An 18,954-nucleotide genomic window follows, 5' to 3' on the forward strand; every position below is an offset into this window, starting at 1 on the left:
ATCTGCATCAGGTCCTCCTTGTTCATCAATGATGCTTCACGGGTGCGTGAATGTTTCCACCTCTTCCACAGTTTCGCCATCAAGTGTGACCGGGTTGGTGTTCTCCATGTTGTATTTGAGAATCTTGCTTTTTCCTTTGTGTATGTTGAGGCCTACTGATAGAGGCTACTGCTACACCGGTTGTCTTCATCTACATTTGTTCGTGTGTATGAGAGAGGAGGGCTAGGTCATCTGCGAAGTCCAAATCGTCTAATTGGTTCTGAGATGTCCATTGTATTCCGTGCTTCATAATCCAGTCAATCACCAGAAGAGGAAGGGGGAGAGTAGACAGCTTTGTCTGACTCCGGTCCTTACTGGAAACGCACCTGTCAGCTGTCCTCCAAGCACGACTATGCAGTGTAGTCCGTCGTATGAGTTCCGGATAATGTTGACAACCTTCTCAGGAACCCCATAGTGATCTGATGCTATGTTAACTCCTCTACTAGTTCCCACATGTTCCACTGTCCTTCGGAATTTTCTGTTGATACAAATACGACCTATCTGGTTCTCTGTAGTGTGGCTCGGCGAGACCCATGTAGCTTCGTGTACGCGTTTGTGTGGAAATATTGTGCCGCCTATAATCAAATTATTGAATGCACATACATTTGCAAACCTCTCCCCATTTTTGTTTCTCTCTCCTAGTCCATGCCGCCTCATTAAATCTTTATATCTTATTTTGTCCACTCCGACTTTAGCGTTTTAGATCTCCCATCAAGATGGTGAGGTCCTTTCTTGAGCATTTAGCTATGATTGATCGCAGCCTCGAGTAGAACTGATCATTACCGTCGTCGTTGCTATCATTGGAGAGTGCATAACATTGGATAACATTCATTTGTGATCCCCTTCTTTGTTTGAATGATGCTTTGATAATTCTGGATCCATGAGATTCCCATCCTGAAAGTGCGTTTCGTGCTTCTCTGGACAGCATTAGAGCAACTCCCCGAGTTTGTGGTGCATTTTCTTCTTCCTGGCCAGAGTACAGCAGCACCTCTCCCGTATCAAGCCTTTGCATTCCAGCTTGGGTCCCATGAGTTTCGCTGATTCCGAGTACTGCCAATTTGTATCTCTTCAGTTCTGATCAAATGGTTTGAATTACTTTTTCTGGTTAGCGTTTTTTAAGCGAGTTGGTTTCCTACGGGATGAAGTCGCTAACCCCATGCCCAAGCCTCCTCCTTTACCCGGGCTAAACAATAAAGCTGTCAAAATTTACACACTTTAATACACCTACTGCTAGAGAGAGAATCTTCTCTCACATTAAAATCTAAAAACCTTGAAGTCACGATTGAGACTCGCAAGTGGCCGCAAAAATGCAGTCAACTGTACCTTATTGGATGAAAACGTGGTGTATTATTGTTATAAGCTCCTACACAATTGGTATCAAACCAAAGTAGTTGGTAATCTGAAAAGAAATTGTTTTAGAACCGATCAAAGGAAATCTAAACAACTTAACGTGAATTGGTAGGAATTAGAATACATGCTCTTTCTACAATGTGAACAATTTCATCCACTGCATGGAATGCGACGAGAGCACAATGAATTCTGTAAAATTCCAAAACAAACTTATCAACACTTACGAAAGTGTTGAGATTTACTCATATAGCTGACCACAGCGACAAAGAAAAGTGGAAGTGTCGGTACATAAACTTTCCAAAGGAAATCACTTTGACGAACCCATATATTTTCGACTAATAATGAGAACATTGGACAAATAATAGTAGGATGCTGGATCTATGATACAGTACATTACACTGACGCGGATACGTCAACCAACTGACCGTGTAGTAGGACAGAAAAACAAACGAGGAAGCTAAAGTTCACTAAGAAAATTTTGGCAATTGCTAAAAATGCAACAGCCTGTAAAGATTGTTAACTTTGCCCTCAAAAACGATATATATAATCTATCCACTGGTAGTATGAGAGAACATAGATGTCATAGTAATCAAAATTACAGATTATAACAAAAAGAGAATTCGAAGGTTTTGCTATAAAGGGAAACGATCAGAAATGTAATACGGATATGATTTGATTACAGTTATATGAATGTTAATTAGTAACAGTCTGGATAAAAAAAACTTCACTTCAATTTGAGGGCGGCTAAGATAGAGGTATGCTATTCATGTATGATAGTTTGTTCAAGTTATAATAATAATAATAATAATAATAATAATAATAATACGCAAACCACAGCAGAATCAGGTGAGTACGAAAGACAAGCATTTAATAGAGAGGCAGTACAAAAGTGAGGTTTATTTTTGAATGTAATAGCCTCCAACTGAAACTAGTTCAACACAAGGAAATTGTAATCGAAAAATTATTTATATAGAATGGTAGCATCAAAAAGTTGACTTGCGGAAAATTAAACAACTCACTAAAATTAACAACATTATGAATAGATGGAACAAATGATAGAAATTTTATCAGGAATTAGATTGACAAATCAACTACATCCAAGATTACTTTAGGATTATTAGAAGAATCATGTGCAACGAGAGATCAGGTATAAATGTATCGGATCAATTTCAAACAAAAAGCTGTTTTTAAGCTTGAATATATATATATATATATATATATATATATATATATATATAACATGCTAACAATGTAAACGACTACTTTGCAACCGGGAGACAACCCTGAAATCTAAACACGATAAATACACAGAACGCAAAGAGAGAACAAGTAGAAAATCGATACTGATAACAAACATAACTACAAATAATCCTGATCATTTTAGTCATAATATTATGAACGACCTTGCAATTCGCTAAATTTATTAACTACATTTCGCAGAAATGAATAAACAAGAATAGAAGCACATTTTATTCAGTCGAAAGAGTAAACGAACAGATAGTAAGGAGTTATCAATCCAAAAGTCAAGAGCAGTTTACGTTTTAAATTACCTCTTCATGTTAAGTGTGTGGTGTGAAAACCCCTGCTGACAACAGAATCAATAACTAATTACCACCACTAGGCTTTACTGTAGGATATTGTTCTTGGTAGTACGGTTGCGGAGTCGATGGATTGACACCAGGGAACGCAGTGCTAACTTGAGGACATACCCAACGATTTGACCCAGCTGTTGATATACCAGGGATCCCACTCAAGATACCGGAATTTCCGCTACCATTACCACTACCACTATTCCAAGGATATATATTTGCCATCGCCGCCATAGCTGCGGCCATTATTGATTGTTGATGCTGGTGTCCTGCCACTCCATTAACAGCAGGTAAGGTGTTTGGAAGAATAGCTGAATTATTATAGATGTTCATATCATTCGGATTACAAGGAGGAACTTTCATGGGTGGACAGGTGACAGGATAGTTATTATTTAGGTTGTTAGAAGGCCACATGGGAGGAGGCCAGTTAGCCGGTGAATTAACTGTCCCAGAAACACCACTAACTAAGTTTGAGTGTTGTTGTTGTTGATGCTGTTGCTGCATCCAATTCATCGTAAACGCCATTAACAAATTATTAGCATTGGAATTAACGGAACACTGTTGAGGAGAAGGAGCTTGTGGATGCATCGTCGCTAAGGGATTGGCTACAACTGGCGCTGCTGAGTTGACAGGCCCAGCTAGATTATTATTGCTCGACATATTGGGATAAACTATACTCGAAGAAGTGACAGACGTGAGAGTGTTGGCTTGTCGGCGACGTTCAGCGCCGATTGGTTGTATAGGAACGGGTTGGTTTTGAACAGGACCTTGTGCCGTATTTGATGGAATACCTAACGGAACTCCAGCACCTACTGTCGGAGTACAAACTGTTCCAATATGGGATGAAGAACTGAAACCTAAAATGAAAGTAGGGCAAGAAAAGAAAAGAAAAACCGTTTATTTTAACGAAAATACATTTCCTTAACAAGATGTTGATAGAAAGTAATATCCCATAAATCTAGTATAGTGCTGAAGAGATCCAATCAACAATGATATGTAAAACTAGTCCTTATCTCAACTGACCAACTACATAACACAAGTGTAGGATTAAAGCATAGCTGAATTTTCCAGAAAAAGATATGGTTGGTGAACAAAATTGGGAAAACAGGCCAAGAAATTTATGATACAACGGCTAATAACACTGGTATTAAGCGATATCTAGAATTCATATGAATAGCTATCGAACGATTCATTTTAATATGTTCGATATGACAAATTACTCAAGAAATTGAATATTTTTTAGTTCAGCTTTGTATAGAATAACACAAGAACTGAAAAGCTACACAACATATATTCTTTAAATGCAGACATGCGTCAAAGTAATGTTATTTATTAGCTACAATCTTAACACAACAGTAACAAATCTTATTACAACTACAATAATGTGGTACAAAACCACCAGAAGAGTAGATTGTGCTCAGAACTGCTAAAACTAGATATCACTGAAAACATTACCTTACTAGATAAATTCATGCCCAAACAATAGAACACAAATAAGTTTAAATCAAGTGGAGATGTATAAAGAAAGTTAGACATGTTGATTTTCATCACGGGACAAACCAATGAAGTGTAATTCAGTAAGTAAGCACATGTGATACGCTGCCGGGCTGTTTAACAGTACGAACCAACTGCAAAGAAACTTGGAGAAGCAAGTCAAATCTGATACGCACTAGTTAATTGTCTGTATGGGTGAGTAACAATGTTGTTTTCATCGAAAAAAGGTTCACATACAACCACTTATAACTTTCAAGGTAGATTTTGAAGCCTACTGAACAAACAATTGTAATGTACTGTTCTATGTAATGTTAAAATTAGAACATACACCAGAGGCGTTGTTCAACAAACGTTACATAAAAGTTTTGATGTAAACACACTTTTACAAAAACTTTCAATTAAGTGTTAATTTCGCAAAAGGCTTAAACTATATTAATTAACAAAGTCTTTACCGTTAATCAAATGAGATGTATAGTTTGTATTTGGATGGATGACTGACGTAGAACTACACACAGGTTGGATGCTAGGTTGAACATAACCGGTCATAAAAGGAGGAGGAGTGTAAGATCCACCTGGACCAGATGAACACATAGACAATTGTGTTTGATTAATCATAGGATGTGATGAGTTACCCAAACGAGTTGACAATCCACTAGTGGTATGTTGATTTAAGGCTGAAATAGTACCTGGGCCTAAAGAAAGTTGCTGTTGTAATGGGAATGACTGCTGCTGAGTTATAGGGAATATGGAAGAAAATTGATTATTCAAAGACATTGAAGATGTCGATGGAGAACAAAAACCACTTGGAAAACCATTCAATGCTGTAGGTCGTGATTCTAAATATGCAGAGGTACCAGACATTGGAGGCTTGAACCGGAAAGACGCATTTAGGGGAGTATTTGCTGAGGATGTTGGCAACAAACTAGGCGTGCTTGAAATGTTTAAACCTGAAGAGCAATTACTATTCTGAGTTTGTTGATGAGCAGACTGCAAATATGATAATCCAACAGGATTTGATTTCTGGAGAGATGCTTGTGTGACCATTTGACGCAAGACGCCAGATTGAGCTCCTTGGGTAGAGTATTGATCTTGAAATTGATCAGATACAGAGTGATTGGAGAAATCATTTCGAAGTAAGGAAGCCTGAATTAATGAGTCAGCTGACTCGGCACTGGCCTTCAAGTTTGGTACTACTTGATTAAGTGTCTGGAACGATGGCTGGAAACTTATTGAGTTGGGATTCAAATCGGGTCTCGAAGCAGACCATAATATTGGCATAGAGTGGAGAGAACCGATAGGATCGCGCGTTTGTGATACGTTTGTAACAACTGGGACAGAGTCCATAGCTGAGTGACTGTCGATGACCGAACTACCGACACTAGTGGACGTAATTGTTAGTGTATTGGAGGCTACTGAGAAGGTAGTGTTCTTCACAAATGCAGATGATTGTGCGGGAGCTGCAGATGAGTCAGAAGTTTGCCATTCACATGACCTATCAGTTCGAAAATGATTTGAGATTGAATCATGACGAAAATCAGGATTGTGAATGTCCGAAGCGATAGCCCGCTTGGTTGGTGTGAAAAGTGTAGTGTCATTAGCACCGCCGTTGACGGAAACATTTGAGTTACCGTTAACATCCAAGGATAAAAGCGATGGTGGAAAGGAATCATTTAGACCAAGAGAGACGGAAGTAGCTGTTACATTTGCATTTCGTTGATGTGCGCTGCGTTCAGAACCCGGAGCTCTGGCAAATGACTTCGTTTGAGTTGTAGTTGTAGGAGGTGTAGAAACATAAGCTGGAGTGTGTGTACTACCGGAACCCATTGGAGTATTCGACTGAGAAGTCTGCACAACTCCACAGGTAGGGGAAACTGTCAAAGGTCCATAATTAGATGATGATGTGGTAGAAAGCGTTGTTAGGGGGAATGAATTTGAGACAGATGCTGTATGAACGGTAGAAACGGGACTGTCAAATACACTAATGGAAAGCATATATGTTAAGTCACCAGATGAGGTATTTATCTTGAGTTTATCCATTTCAAATGAAACACTTTCGACTGGGCAATTTACAGACGAAGAGGAAACGTGTGTGTTAGATAAATATGACGGATTCCTCATATTTGACACAGTTACTGCTGGTATTACTGTTGTCGTAGTTGTTCTCGATTGAGTAATTTTGGTGCATTTAGAAGGATTCAATGGTGGAAAGCTAACTTCATCTAAAGAATCAGTACAGAAATCCCCGACATTAGAAAGTGATGGGATAAAATCTGGAAACATATGGCTACTCGATGAAAACGGAGATAAATTGAGAGATAGTAACGAAACAGGAGTTGTTGTTGATAATGATAAAGCTGAAGCCGGTGCGGTCATTAAATTTTGGACGGTAGTTTTTGACTGACTGCGAACACTTTTTACTATTTGGTTGTCTACTGGCTTAACGAGGCGCGATGAATGAGTACTTATTCCTGCTGCAGCAACCGAAGCGAAGTTGCCCTTTGAAGAGCTGGTATTTGAGACTTTAGAACTCCAACTCGCTGATCCAGAAGTTGATGTTTTCAGACCGGAAGATATCAAAGGAATCAGAGTGGGTGTCGTGCTTGAAAAAGTGATATTGCTACTGTTATTAACAATGGATATTGTGGGTGTTTTTGTGGGTTTTGAGACTACGGGCAGCGGAGTTGGTTGAGTTGAGGTAGATCTAGTGGTATTTGCAGCTAGGGGACTAGTCACAGATTTGCCAGTTCTACGAGGAGTTCTGTTACTTGGGTTGATAACCTTAACACTAGACAAACCGCTTTTAATTGTATTCTGGACTGTCACACTAGTTGTACCATTCAACCTGGACGAAAGAGAGCCTAAAGCAGTACTAGAAAGTGGCATGCTAGATGGTAGAGTAGAAGACTTTTTCAAAGCGTGATACATCAGTAGGACATCATTGCCAGCAATTGAACCGTCGAGAAGTCCCTGAATAGTTTCATAAGTTCGCTGGACAGCTTCGCTGGGACCTTTCAAATATACCATACGCTCTGTTACTTCATCACTTCGCGCACTTTCGATATCTATTTGAATCCCACTCATATTTCTTAGGGCACTAACAACTGCTCCACCCTGACCTATGACTTTCCCAATATCATGTCTTGAAACAGGAATTGAAAGTCGACGTTTATAAGAACTGTTGCTAGAGTTGGTAGTCTTCCAATCTGCCATCTCATTACCTACACGCGAGGAAACGTGTGTACTAACTGCAGTGCGTTGAGACCGTGTACTGTTAGATGGTACGACTACAGTCCATGTACTTGAATCACTGACAGCATTCGAACTTTTGCCTATATTAAAATACTGACCAAAATGAGCGCTTTGGGACTCAATGAGCAAGTTCCAGTTTTCATTATCTCCACTTGGAGAAAGAGCGTAACAAGGAGAGACTGAGGAATTAATAGGATCCTGAATTTCTGGGCTGGGTGATTTACTGACTTTATCTAAATCGAAAGGAGTGTTGTTCTCGGCAGCTGCACGTTTTGCTGCTCGTTGACTTTGTTTCTTGTTTCGATGTTTTTCACGTTTGGCTTCTGTTACAGCCGCGGCATTCGACTCAGCTTCTTGTGAGCAAAAGCTGTTATCGATAGAATCAGAATCCTGTTGAACATTGGGTTTTTCAACATTAGTTATGGACGAATCGGAATTAAGATGTACATCTTTTACAATCTGTTGGTTAGGTTTACTAGACTCTGGTGACATGGGTACAACAGTGACGGGTGAGCCAGAGGGATTGCGAAAAGCAGAACATTGCTTGTCATCTACATCATAAATTATAGCATCCGATAATTGATTGCATAGCGAAGATTCGTGGGCGTGTTGTAGGACACGTGATAGTGTTGGACTATGTTCAACGCTGAAAAACAAATAAATAATACGTGGTTAGCATCGCAATGCTATAGCAGAAAAAATGTTAATTTATAAATAAAGCTGACACAAAAGTTAAAATTCAGTCAAGTTGAAACCGAAACATACAATTAGATACACCAGCTGTAGTTGCCAGGTTTTGCGAGTTTCATCGTTAAGCAATAATTTGCCAACATGGCGATGTATTTAACCATCTGAAGTTAGAGGACCATGACATAACGTCCTCGAATAGTTTCGGATAGTTGCTCAACATTCGGATTCACAAACCATGTTATCTAAATGAAACTGTTGATGTAAGACTATATATACAAAGATATTATTCCAATTTAAATAACAAAGATCAACTGTTCATGCATTTTTAGAATCATACAAAAGCTTCATCCTATCTATTCAATAATGAAGGTGGTTCAAACTTAAAAAGAATCTCTGGAATGTCATACTCAAACTCATCATTTGTTTGGGATCGAAAATGAAACAAATTTCGCTGAATAAAAACTTGAATGTTTGTGCCATGAAAGGACATTAATTTCAAAAAAGGCTCAAAGAGTACTCTAATATTATTGATGGAGTTTAAATTTTTAAGAACGAAATTTCAGAGAACCAATCAAACTTAAGGTATCACTTCATGGATTTTTGCGTGGAATTTCTCCATCCATAGGCTACAGAACATCTTTACATGATAGCTGATGTCAGTTCGTGACGAAAACTATAACTCTAGTTTCTTATCGTGACTCCTAACCCCAACTGCTAACCTTGATTTTTAACTCCATTTAGGACTGGATAAGCAGTTGATATTACTTAAGATCTTTTTTGAATTGCTCAATGTTGTTTCTCTACTTTAGCCCCACCGACTATGAAAGATAACATAACAATAATGATACCATCACCACCACAACATTATATATGGTGAAGGTGGGATATTAGTGATAACAGGGAATAAAATACGTTTTAATGAAAAACGATCATAGATAGAGTTTAAACAGGATTGCTAGATCAAGAGCCACTGAAGAGGAAAATAAATTGAAACGACGCTATTAACTGTGGCGATACCATACAAGAAAAGTAGTCCAAATACAGATAATTATTAATCCCTGAAGAAGGAAAATAAATGTAAAACACCAAATCCTGCCAAAATAATTGTTTAGGATGAAGGGTGCTACTCCGAAGATGCTGCTATACATATCTTTACATGATAAAACATGGAAATGATATTAACTGAATAACGGACACTAGAAGTCGATGAAAAAATTGTGCGCATAATATTCTCAAAAAGATAAAAATGAACAAAAAATTTTGAAGGGAACCATTAGACATAGTATTAAACATATTTGAAAATGGATGTGCTAATTACTTAAACAATCTTAGTGTGCTAAATAACGTATTCGTTCACACTAGTCTTAGAAACCCAACATTATTTGGAACCATTTAATAAAATAACAAAAAATGAGGGAATAGTTGTTTATCAATAATCCGCAAAACTCGTATTTAGACATAAACATTCAATTGCTACTAGCTTAGATATGCTAAGAAGTGAACCACACTGTTACTCATGCATTTGTGCACATTGGTAAATAAACAGAATCTCTACACAAAAAGATACAGAGTACAACTGCTTTTGTTCTTAAATCATAAACTCTTTAAACAAAATCCATCTTTGTGGCCCACAGATGTACACTTCCTTCAACGATGTTGTCTATAAGGATAACTTCGTACATAATGCCATGCACCGCAATGCCAGCATGGAGGAGGAAGAGTCGTCTTCGTCTTCTGAATTAATTATAGGGAGCGAGGTAGTTGAACGCATCGATCGCTTCGCTTATCTTAAGAGTCTCATCAGTCCTGATAGTTTGGTGTCTGAAGAAATCTCGGCACGGATTTAGAAGACTCAGCATTTGCCAACTTGCGTCACTTGTAGCGAAGGCGAGATATCCGTCTGTTAATCAAGGGACGAGTTTACTAAGCAGCAGTTTGTTCCATCCTAATTCATGGGTGTGAGATAGCCATTAGGAATACAGGATATTTGTAGCCTAGTGGTATTCGATTATGTGGGTCTTCGAAGTATTGCTCAGGTGTTCTGGGACCATTGAGTAAGCAATCCCTGAGTTATTATTATTTATTTATTCATTTAAACATATATATATTGGTACAAAAGGGCACCAGATACATATGCGCCACACAAAATAATGAAAGTAGGAAGAGAAGGGATGAAAAGATAAGGCGGACTGAAATGTACAACCAGAAGACTCTTTCAGTTAAGAAAGTTAGAACCACTCTTTATGTAGAAAGTAAAAGAAGGTTGCAGCAGGATCGCCACTGGCTTCTATTCTGAGCCATATCTGATAACGTCTCTAGCCACTGTGTTGCACCATCTCTCGGACCCCAGCCAGGGAGTCGTGAAGGACTAACAGAAGCTAGCCCTTTGCAGCTTTCTTTCATGCCACAACACCATGTCATACACTGACCTCCTCTCCGCTTTTTCCAACCAGTCCCAGAGTCGGCAAATAATGCACGACGTGGAATTCTCTGGGACGACATTCGTAAAACATGTCCAAGCCACCGAAGTCGGTGTTTCAAGATGGTGACACCAATTGAATTATCGTCTCTGCGCCCGAACACACGATGCCGAACCTCTGCATTACTGACATGGTGTTGCCACTGAATGTCAGCAATCCTTCGGAGACAACGATGATCGAACACAGAGAGTCGTCTGACATCCTCAACTCGGAGAGGACAGGTTTCACAAGCATAGAGCAAAACTGCTCTCACCGACGAGTCGTAAATCCGACCTTTTACAGCCAGACTAACATCACGAAGGCGCCAAAGATGGCCCAGATTGGCATAAGCCGCTCTGGCTTTCATTATAGGCTAATTGATATCATCACTCACACCACCACCAGCACTTATGTAGCTATCTAGATACACGAACTTCCCAACTACTTCAATCTGCTCACCATCTAGGGTGAGTACAGGATGAGAATCCTGCCAGTCTTGTAGGAGTACTTTGCACTTGGAGAGTGCAAAGCACATGCCGTACTTGAGGACACTGATTGCCAACTGATTAAGTGCGGATTGCATCCCTTGGGCATTATCACACAGTAAGACAATATCATCCGCATACACATGGTCGAGAAGTCGTTCTCCAGGCAGCAGATCCACACCGTCATTACTTACATCCATCAGAGCTGTTTCCAGAATGTCGTCGATGGCAAAGTTGATGAGGAATGGTGAGATTGAGCAACCCTGCATAACCCCACTGCTCGAATGGAACAGGGGAGGAAGGTGGTTGTATGCCCTCACTCTGCCTGAGGTGTTTGTATACAGGGCCTTTAAGATGTTAATGAACTTCTCAGGCACACCCTTCTTCAATAGACAATCCCAGAGAACAGTCCTGTCCAACGAATCGAAGGCCGCCCTGATATCAAGAAACACTACGATTGTTGGCCTGCGATAAGTATGACGGTGTTCTAACATTTGGCGGAGGGTGAAGATGTGATCAATGCATCCTCGACCAGAACGAAAACCAGCCTGCTCCTCGCGAGTCAATCGTTCTCGGGTTTTAAACAACCTACGAAGAATGACAGAAGCCAATAGTTTGGACGCAGTCGGAAGTAGACTTATCACCCGATAGTTGTTACAGGAACAACGTGAACGCTTTTTAAAGATATGGACGACTATCGACTCATTCCATGATGTTGGAATACTTTCTTGCTCCCAAACCTTTGCAAACAACACCGTCAGTTCCTTAGCTAGAAAGTCATCACCATCTTTAAAAAGAGCCGGAGGTAAGTCATCTGGGCCCGGTGATTTGTAGCGCTTCAAGAGTTGGAGTTCCTTGCGGACTTCCGCCTCGTTTGGTGGATCAGTCGTCACCGACCATGGGGGGCAGGACAAACTGGTTGATGTTGCCGGAGCAGCAGGCCAGTTGAACTGCTCTTCGAAAAATCCTGCCCATCGTCCAAGACGTCGACAGATGTTAGTGATTGGCATCCCGTCATCCTCGTAGACTGTTTCACTCACACCAGACTTCTTGCTGCCAGTGGCTCGGATGAGTTGGAAGAACTTCCGACAGTTACCAGATGCAGCTGCTGCTTCCATCTCATTAGCACGATCCGACCACCAGGCTTCTCGGTCCTTACGCAAGCTTTGCCCGATTTCATTACATCACAGCCTTCGTTTGTGGTCAAACTCACGGTCACCTGGAGTAGACCGACGGGCTTCCATCAGTTGTAAGGAGCCGGAAGAAACCCAGTGCTTGTAAGCGGGACGTTTCGCGAAGCCGCAAGTGGCTTTACTCGCCATTTTCATGGCGTCATGAAGTTGCAACCAATGCTCATCTATACTTTTCGGTGGGATGGTAGCTAGCCTAGAAGCTAGCTCCGCTCGAGACTTACTTGCAACAGAAGTTGCAGCCAGTTTACTAACATCGATCCGTTGGTGGTGGTCGATCCTTCGGCCACTGAAAAGTAGGGCGAGATTGACGCAGACCAGGGCATGATCAGACTCCAGATAGGTACTCCAAAAGGAGTGGCAGTCTTGTACACAACCATGCCAGCGGCAGCTGATCGCGATGTGATCAATCTGAGTCCAGGCTTGAGATGCAGAGAGAGGACGCCAGGTGGCACACCGGCGATGACTGTGCTGGAAGTCAGTGCTAGCCAGAAACAGGTTGTGGTCTGTGCAGTTGCAGCAAACGGTCCCCGTTATCTGTCCTGCGACCAACAAGTCCCCATCGGCCACCTAAACGACTCTCTTCTGTGCCTAGACGCCCGACCTGTGCATTCAAGTCTCCGGCTAGTACTACAATATCTGTCGAACGCGCTTCCTGGAGAAGAACTGTTAATCTGTGGTAAAACTCATCCTTGATTGCATCCGGGCTGCAATCTGTCGGGGCATAGGCGGAGATGACGAAAAGACACCGTTTCTCACGCCGGTTTCTTCTCACTTTGATGGAACTTTCTAATCTAACAGCACATAACCGACTGTTAATGGGGATCCAATCGATTAGTGCTGCCACAGCCCTAGCGCTTAGTGCAACACCAACGCCTGCAAGACCAGACGAAGATGCCACAAAATCCCCGGATAAGCGCACGGGAAACAAGCTTTTCGAAGCGACAGATGGAGAGCGAATTTGTAGTACTTCACTAGAGTCTTGAATACGGGTCTCGGATAGACAGCAAACATCAACATTAAGACTTTCTAAAGACATAGCCAGCCCCATCTGTTGTCCGATCTGCATTAGTGTGCGAACGTTGAAGGAAGCCAGCTTGAACGGCGTACGTGGTTTCAGAAAGACTGCTTCAGTATTCATAATCGGTGGAAGCATTCACTTCCAACCAGACAGTGACTGGAGATCGTTTAGATAGGACAGATTTTCCACCAAGAGCGAGCTGCTGTATAAGTTGAAAAGTAAGGTTACACAAATTGGGGATAAAAGGGGGTGAATTAGCGATATGGTAAATAATAATAATAATAATAATAATAATAATAATAATGGTAATAATAATAATAATGTAAATTGCCTTTCTTCTATTAGGAACGAGAGCAGTGTAGTTAGTGTAGTGCGTCATTTCATGTCATTTGTGTGTGGGCTGTGATACTGCCCGGGTGCCCAAACCGAAGTTAGGAATTGGGCACTGGGTAAAAATGGCAAACCAAATGAAGAGATAGTGGTTGTTCATGAACTGAGGTGATTCCATTTTTCTTCCACTTTGCTCAGCTACTCTGAGGTGATTGGAACATATGTTACGTATGCCGACCACTGCGTACCTCGACGGGCGATGTTTTCTGGTGTACGAAAGGCTGGAAGAAAGCTAGGGGCGGCCAAACCGAAACATGGAATCAGTTCATGAAGTCGCTAACAATTGGACTTAACCGTGATATATATTCTCTTGCATCGTACATTCGATGGCTAACTTTTTTATCCCCACTAATACTGTTACTACCCCTACTATTCTGGGATTTGGTCTGTCAGTTTCATTTATCTGTGCTAATGAGTTATGGAAACTTGAAGTGACGTGTGTACGTACATACGTACCAGATTTTACGTTACGACTGACTGAGTATTGCACAATCATAGTAGTTTAAAGATGTATAATTAAGGAAAACTTGAATATTGTTACTTGAAAATGCAGTTTTTGTAATGAAACATTTAAATAGATCTTGCTTTGACTTCTCAAGTCCATAAAAGTGAATGAGTATACAGGTTTCTGGATGGTCCCATCACTTTTACAAAGCTGTCGAGGGACAGTTATGAAAAGTTAGCCATAAAGACAAACAACTTAAGAGAACAAGATTAGTAATAATTTGAATGATCATTTGGTCTTTTTTTGTCCTATAGTGTTATATAATTTAAGATTTTGCATTAATAATTTTGAAATAAGTGATGTATTAAGTCAAAAATAGTTCATAACTTTTGTTCCTATCAGTTATGATTAAACATACTTGCCAAGTTAGACATACATTTTCTGCTTTTACGAATAGATCAAACGGTACTACCTTAATTGACAACATACTTCAATATATATAAGGCTTAACACAAACAGTTCGTCACAAATCGGACAATAAAATAAACTTGTTAGAATGATAGTTTTTCCGGTCATCACTTTTTTACTACTGATAAACACTTTTCAGGTTACTCGATAAGAATTATGAGATGATTGATAATTGATTTTTGAGATAGTACAGATTGATGATGAATAAAGAATTTTTCTCGTTGAAAGAATGTTCGTGTTATACAGAACATAGATTTCAGAAAAATTAGATGACAAAGGTTTTAATCTTGATATGAACATAGAATATTTAGAGGGTGAACAGCAGCAAATGTGATTTCACTGAGGAACATTATTAGTGAACATCATCGGATTTTACTATACACTACAACTGTATGTTTGTAATAGTCTTAAAAAGAACTGGTGCTTGAATGAGAATGACTAGACTGTACGCCTTTTATGAAGCACTTATTATAATAAAGTTACTAGGAATGACTCCATAGCAGGTTCTGCAAAGTAAAACATACGACTAATTGATGAAAATTAAGTTTGATGTAATAATACCATAAGAAGCGACCAATAGAGCAAATGTAAGTAGATGAGAATGTGCATACATCCAAATGAAAAGACAGTAATGAGAAAGTAGGTTTTCAAAGGGAAAAATTGCCAGCAGCTAAGAGAAAAGCTATGAACAAAATTAATTTGACTAGTTGAATTTTAAATTAACTACATCACTGTTTCGGTGAATATTGCAAAAACTTTGGTTCTAAACCGGGAGAAAAACGAAGTAATGCAACTTTGAACGTTTAAACCCTATATATGTAGTATATGTTTAGAAGAAAACGTAACAACGAACGCGACTGATGGTAAATACATGTTCCCAGAATGAGTGCTTACAAAAACTGTGAACATAAAAGATGTTTACTAAGACTCACCTAAACTGTTCATCAAGATCCTGATTAGTACGTTTATTTTCATTGGTTTCAGCAGTTGTATTACTTCGAGATGATGCATCTACATTGGAATCTGTATGTGTTTGATTTGTGCCTTTAACCTGACGTTCTTTTTCTTGCTTTGCTTTACGCTTCATGCGTTTCCTTTCTCGTTTTCGAGCTTGCATAGCTTCTCGATTAGCTCGTTCCTCTTCTTCCTGTTCAATTTGTTCCAAAAGACAATCAGCATTCTTCTTGGCCTCACCTTCTTGCTTTTCTTTAGCAGCTATAATAATTTCCCTGCACTGTTGACAGCGTTTAGCCAGTTCCTGAGTTTTTTGAAAGAAAGGAGAACCAAGATTATTGATCGTGCTAATCGATATTTTAATAAAGATTTATAAAACACACAAGATATACTTTGTGGTATGAAAACATCTGGAAGTGAGTAATGAACTGCCATACTGCTTACTTGTATAAAGACACATCTATAAAAATCGAAAGATAAGATTAATCACCAGAACGGAGGATAATATACTTGCTCAACATAAGACGTACTAGAAAATATCATTAGAAAATAATGAAGAAATACAATATGAAGTTAATATGCTTATTTGAGAGCCATTACAGGGAATATGATATATCGTCACCTCATATACATATTAAAATATATGGGGAATCTTGATACAGGCAATCCGACAGGCATAAGTAGAATACAAGATGAGTAGTGAATAAAAAACTCGATCCTAAAAAACAGAGATGCTTTAGTTCCTTCACAGCATAATATAGACTCTTGAGATCACAATAACCTAAAAGGTAGTGAAAACAACATTATTATTTACCATGTCATTATTAGTGCATGTAAATAAGGAACAAAGTTCAATACCACTAAACTGGTCAATATACACAATAACGCATGTTCATATATATGATAAATAAAAAAACTATAAAGCAGGCCTTTTGAATGATTTTACTGAAACAATTTACAATGTTACTTACATCAGCAGTATTGAGAATAAAAACAATTTCACGTACTTTCAACTGCGAAATATTCCAAAATGGATTTTGTGGTTACCCATATCTAATGATTGTAGGATACCATCTATGTTGTGAGAGGCGAAAGTTTACAGTTCAACACTGCCTAGGATAGTAGGGTAGTGAAAATTCCTTAACTATGACGAGATATTTACTTAATTTTTTCTAGCTGATATTATACCATCATTGAAAATTTTAAGTTGGACAATTACTCAAAAGCCATCTATATAAATATAATAACAAAAGCATTTAAAATTTATTTGGTGATGATTATACTAAATGCAAACAGCTACAAGCAGTATTTATACGTAAACCCCAATTAAAATTATGATAGCCAAAATTATGAAATTTCTTACCGGATTACAAAATGAACAGTTCCCAGATGAAAATGAATCAAAGCTAACAGAACATCCACTAGACGAAGAAATCCTATCCGCACTATGAACAGATGCGACATCATCCTCCAAAACGAAACTCTCGTCATCATGTGTACTACTACAATAATCCTCATTCGATATGGACAGGTTTTGTTTTGAGAATGTACAGGACAAATTAGTAAGTAATAAATCCAAGTCTGGTGAGTTTTGAGGGGATTGGAAGCTAGCTGATATAGGATTTTCATCACACAAAGTCAGAGGAGCAACATGATTAGGCGGAGGATGGGAAGTGTTGGTTAACGCATGAGGTTGCCAGCGCCTAAGTGAATATGATGATGGATTTTGCGCTGCAATTTCGAAACGCGTACTTGCTATCACATTGGTGGAATTATACTTGGTTAGGTAAAGATAATGTGTCATGCTGCTAGGGTATGAGAAAACAATGCAGTGACGTTGTTAAACGCATGCCAACGTAATGACCTGCAAAGACTAAGAAAGTGTTTGAAAAGTTGAGCTAAGGCCTCACTAAAAGACGATATATCATAATCCAATAGCATTCAGGCAGGCAAATCTGCACAGGTTGCGCGAGTAAACAATGGCTTAAATATGATTCGCTTAGAAAGCAGATGAATGTTATTGGCGGATATATATGCCAATAGTAACATGGGGCTAGAGCACGTGATGTATGAAACCAAAACAGACAGATCTCTAGGTCTTTAATTGGCATTCACAAGGATAAAACTTTGGTCAATAAACATGAGTGAGAAAAATACATCATCACATGTCTGATCAAAATATAGACACACAAGGTCGACCAATCTTGATGGGATAATACTGGATAGAATAATGTAGGTGGCGAGGATCAGTGAGGTATGACAAAAAAACTACAGGTCCTATTTACTATTAACACAACTGTTGAGTCCATGATATATTTTCAGCAAAGCGGTGCATTAGAGCTGTACTGTACAAGTCGTTAAGTAGTCTGACTATTAACTGCAGAAAATCAATACAATAAGTTTGATATTTTTTTTAATTTCATGAGAGGTAGTCAGCTACATAGTATACGCAGGAAATAATAGTTAGATGCTCAATAACTGTAGTAAAAACCTATCGACGTAATATACCTAAGAATTACTCATATTGTAACAAAAAAACATAAATACAAATCAACGAACGTTAAATTGTAACAGAATATAACTTATATAAAATAATTTATATACCCAATAAGTTTACATGTGGAAGTGAATGAACTTCAAAAATACAACTTTAAAACTCACCTTGTCCGTTACTGCAGTTTTAATATGTCTAATACAATCCTTATCAGATGGGAACTGAGTTACATATTGAACTAACAAGCGCACCACATTAATGTGACCTTTGCGAAAAGCTGCCATTAAACAACTGACTTTTCTATTGTCTTGGCTATTCACATCTGCATTATACTGGATAAGACTTTGAACGACCTCAAGGTGACCACCTAACAAACAAATAACGACAATAAATGGAAAATTAATATAAACATAAAAACGCACAGACGAAATAAATCTGCGGGTGGTTAAATAAAGATTTTAAAATAAATTTACGATAGGGGTAACTTACCATTTGAAGCTAGCCATAGTGGGGTGGCACCTTTTTTATTTCGTGCTTCAACAACTCCACCTCTGCAAATCAAGAGAAAAATATACTACTTGAATTTGTTAGTAGTTGGTTGGTGGTAATAGGAAAATTTATAACGGTTCACAACATT

The 18,954-nt window shown here is 38.9% G+C and overlaps 1 protein-coding gene across 1 annotated transcript in view; it reads right to left on the reverse strand.

Annotated features, from left to right (window-relative positions):
* Window positions 1–2,993: 2,993 nt before the first annotated feature.
* The window catches only part of Smp_158310 (putative multiple ankyrin repeats single kh domain protein), a gene marked incomplete at both ends in the record, with an annotated part of 30,567 nt that continues 14,606 nt past the window's right edge, over window positions 2,994–18,954 (reverse strand). Inside the window, 5 exons of the mRNA XM_018789288.1 lie at window positions 2,994–3,835; window positions 4,925–8,367; window positions 15,802–16,127; window positions 18,485–18,684; window positions 18,807–18,868. Of these exons, the coding sequence (XP_018654746.1) occupies window positions 2,994–3,835; window positions 4,925–8,367; window positions 15,802–16,127; window positions 18,485–18,684; window positions 18,807–18,868 (4,873 nt within the window). The remainder of the gene's footprint in view (window positions 3,836–4,924; window positions 8,368–15,801; window positions 16,128–18,484; window positions 18,685–18,806; window positions 18,869–18,954) is intronic.

The sequence above is a fragment of the Schistosoma mansoni genome, chromosome W (assembly GCF_000237925.1).
Source record: "Schistosoma mansoni strain Puerto Rico chromosome W, complete genome".
Taxonomy (NCBI): Eukaryota; Metazoa; Platyhelminthes; class Trematoda; order Strigeidida; family Schistosomatidae; genus Schistosoma; species Schistosoma mansoni.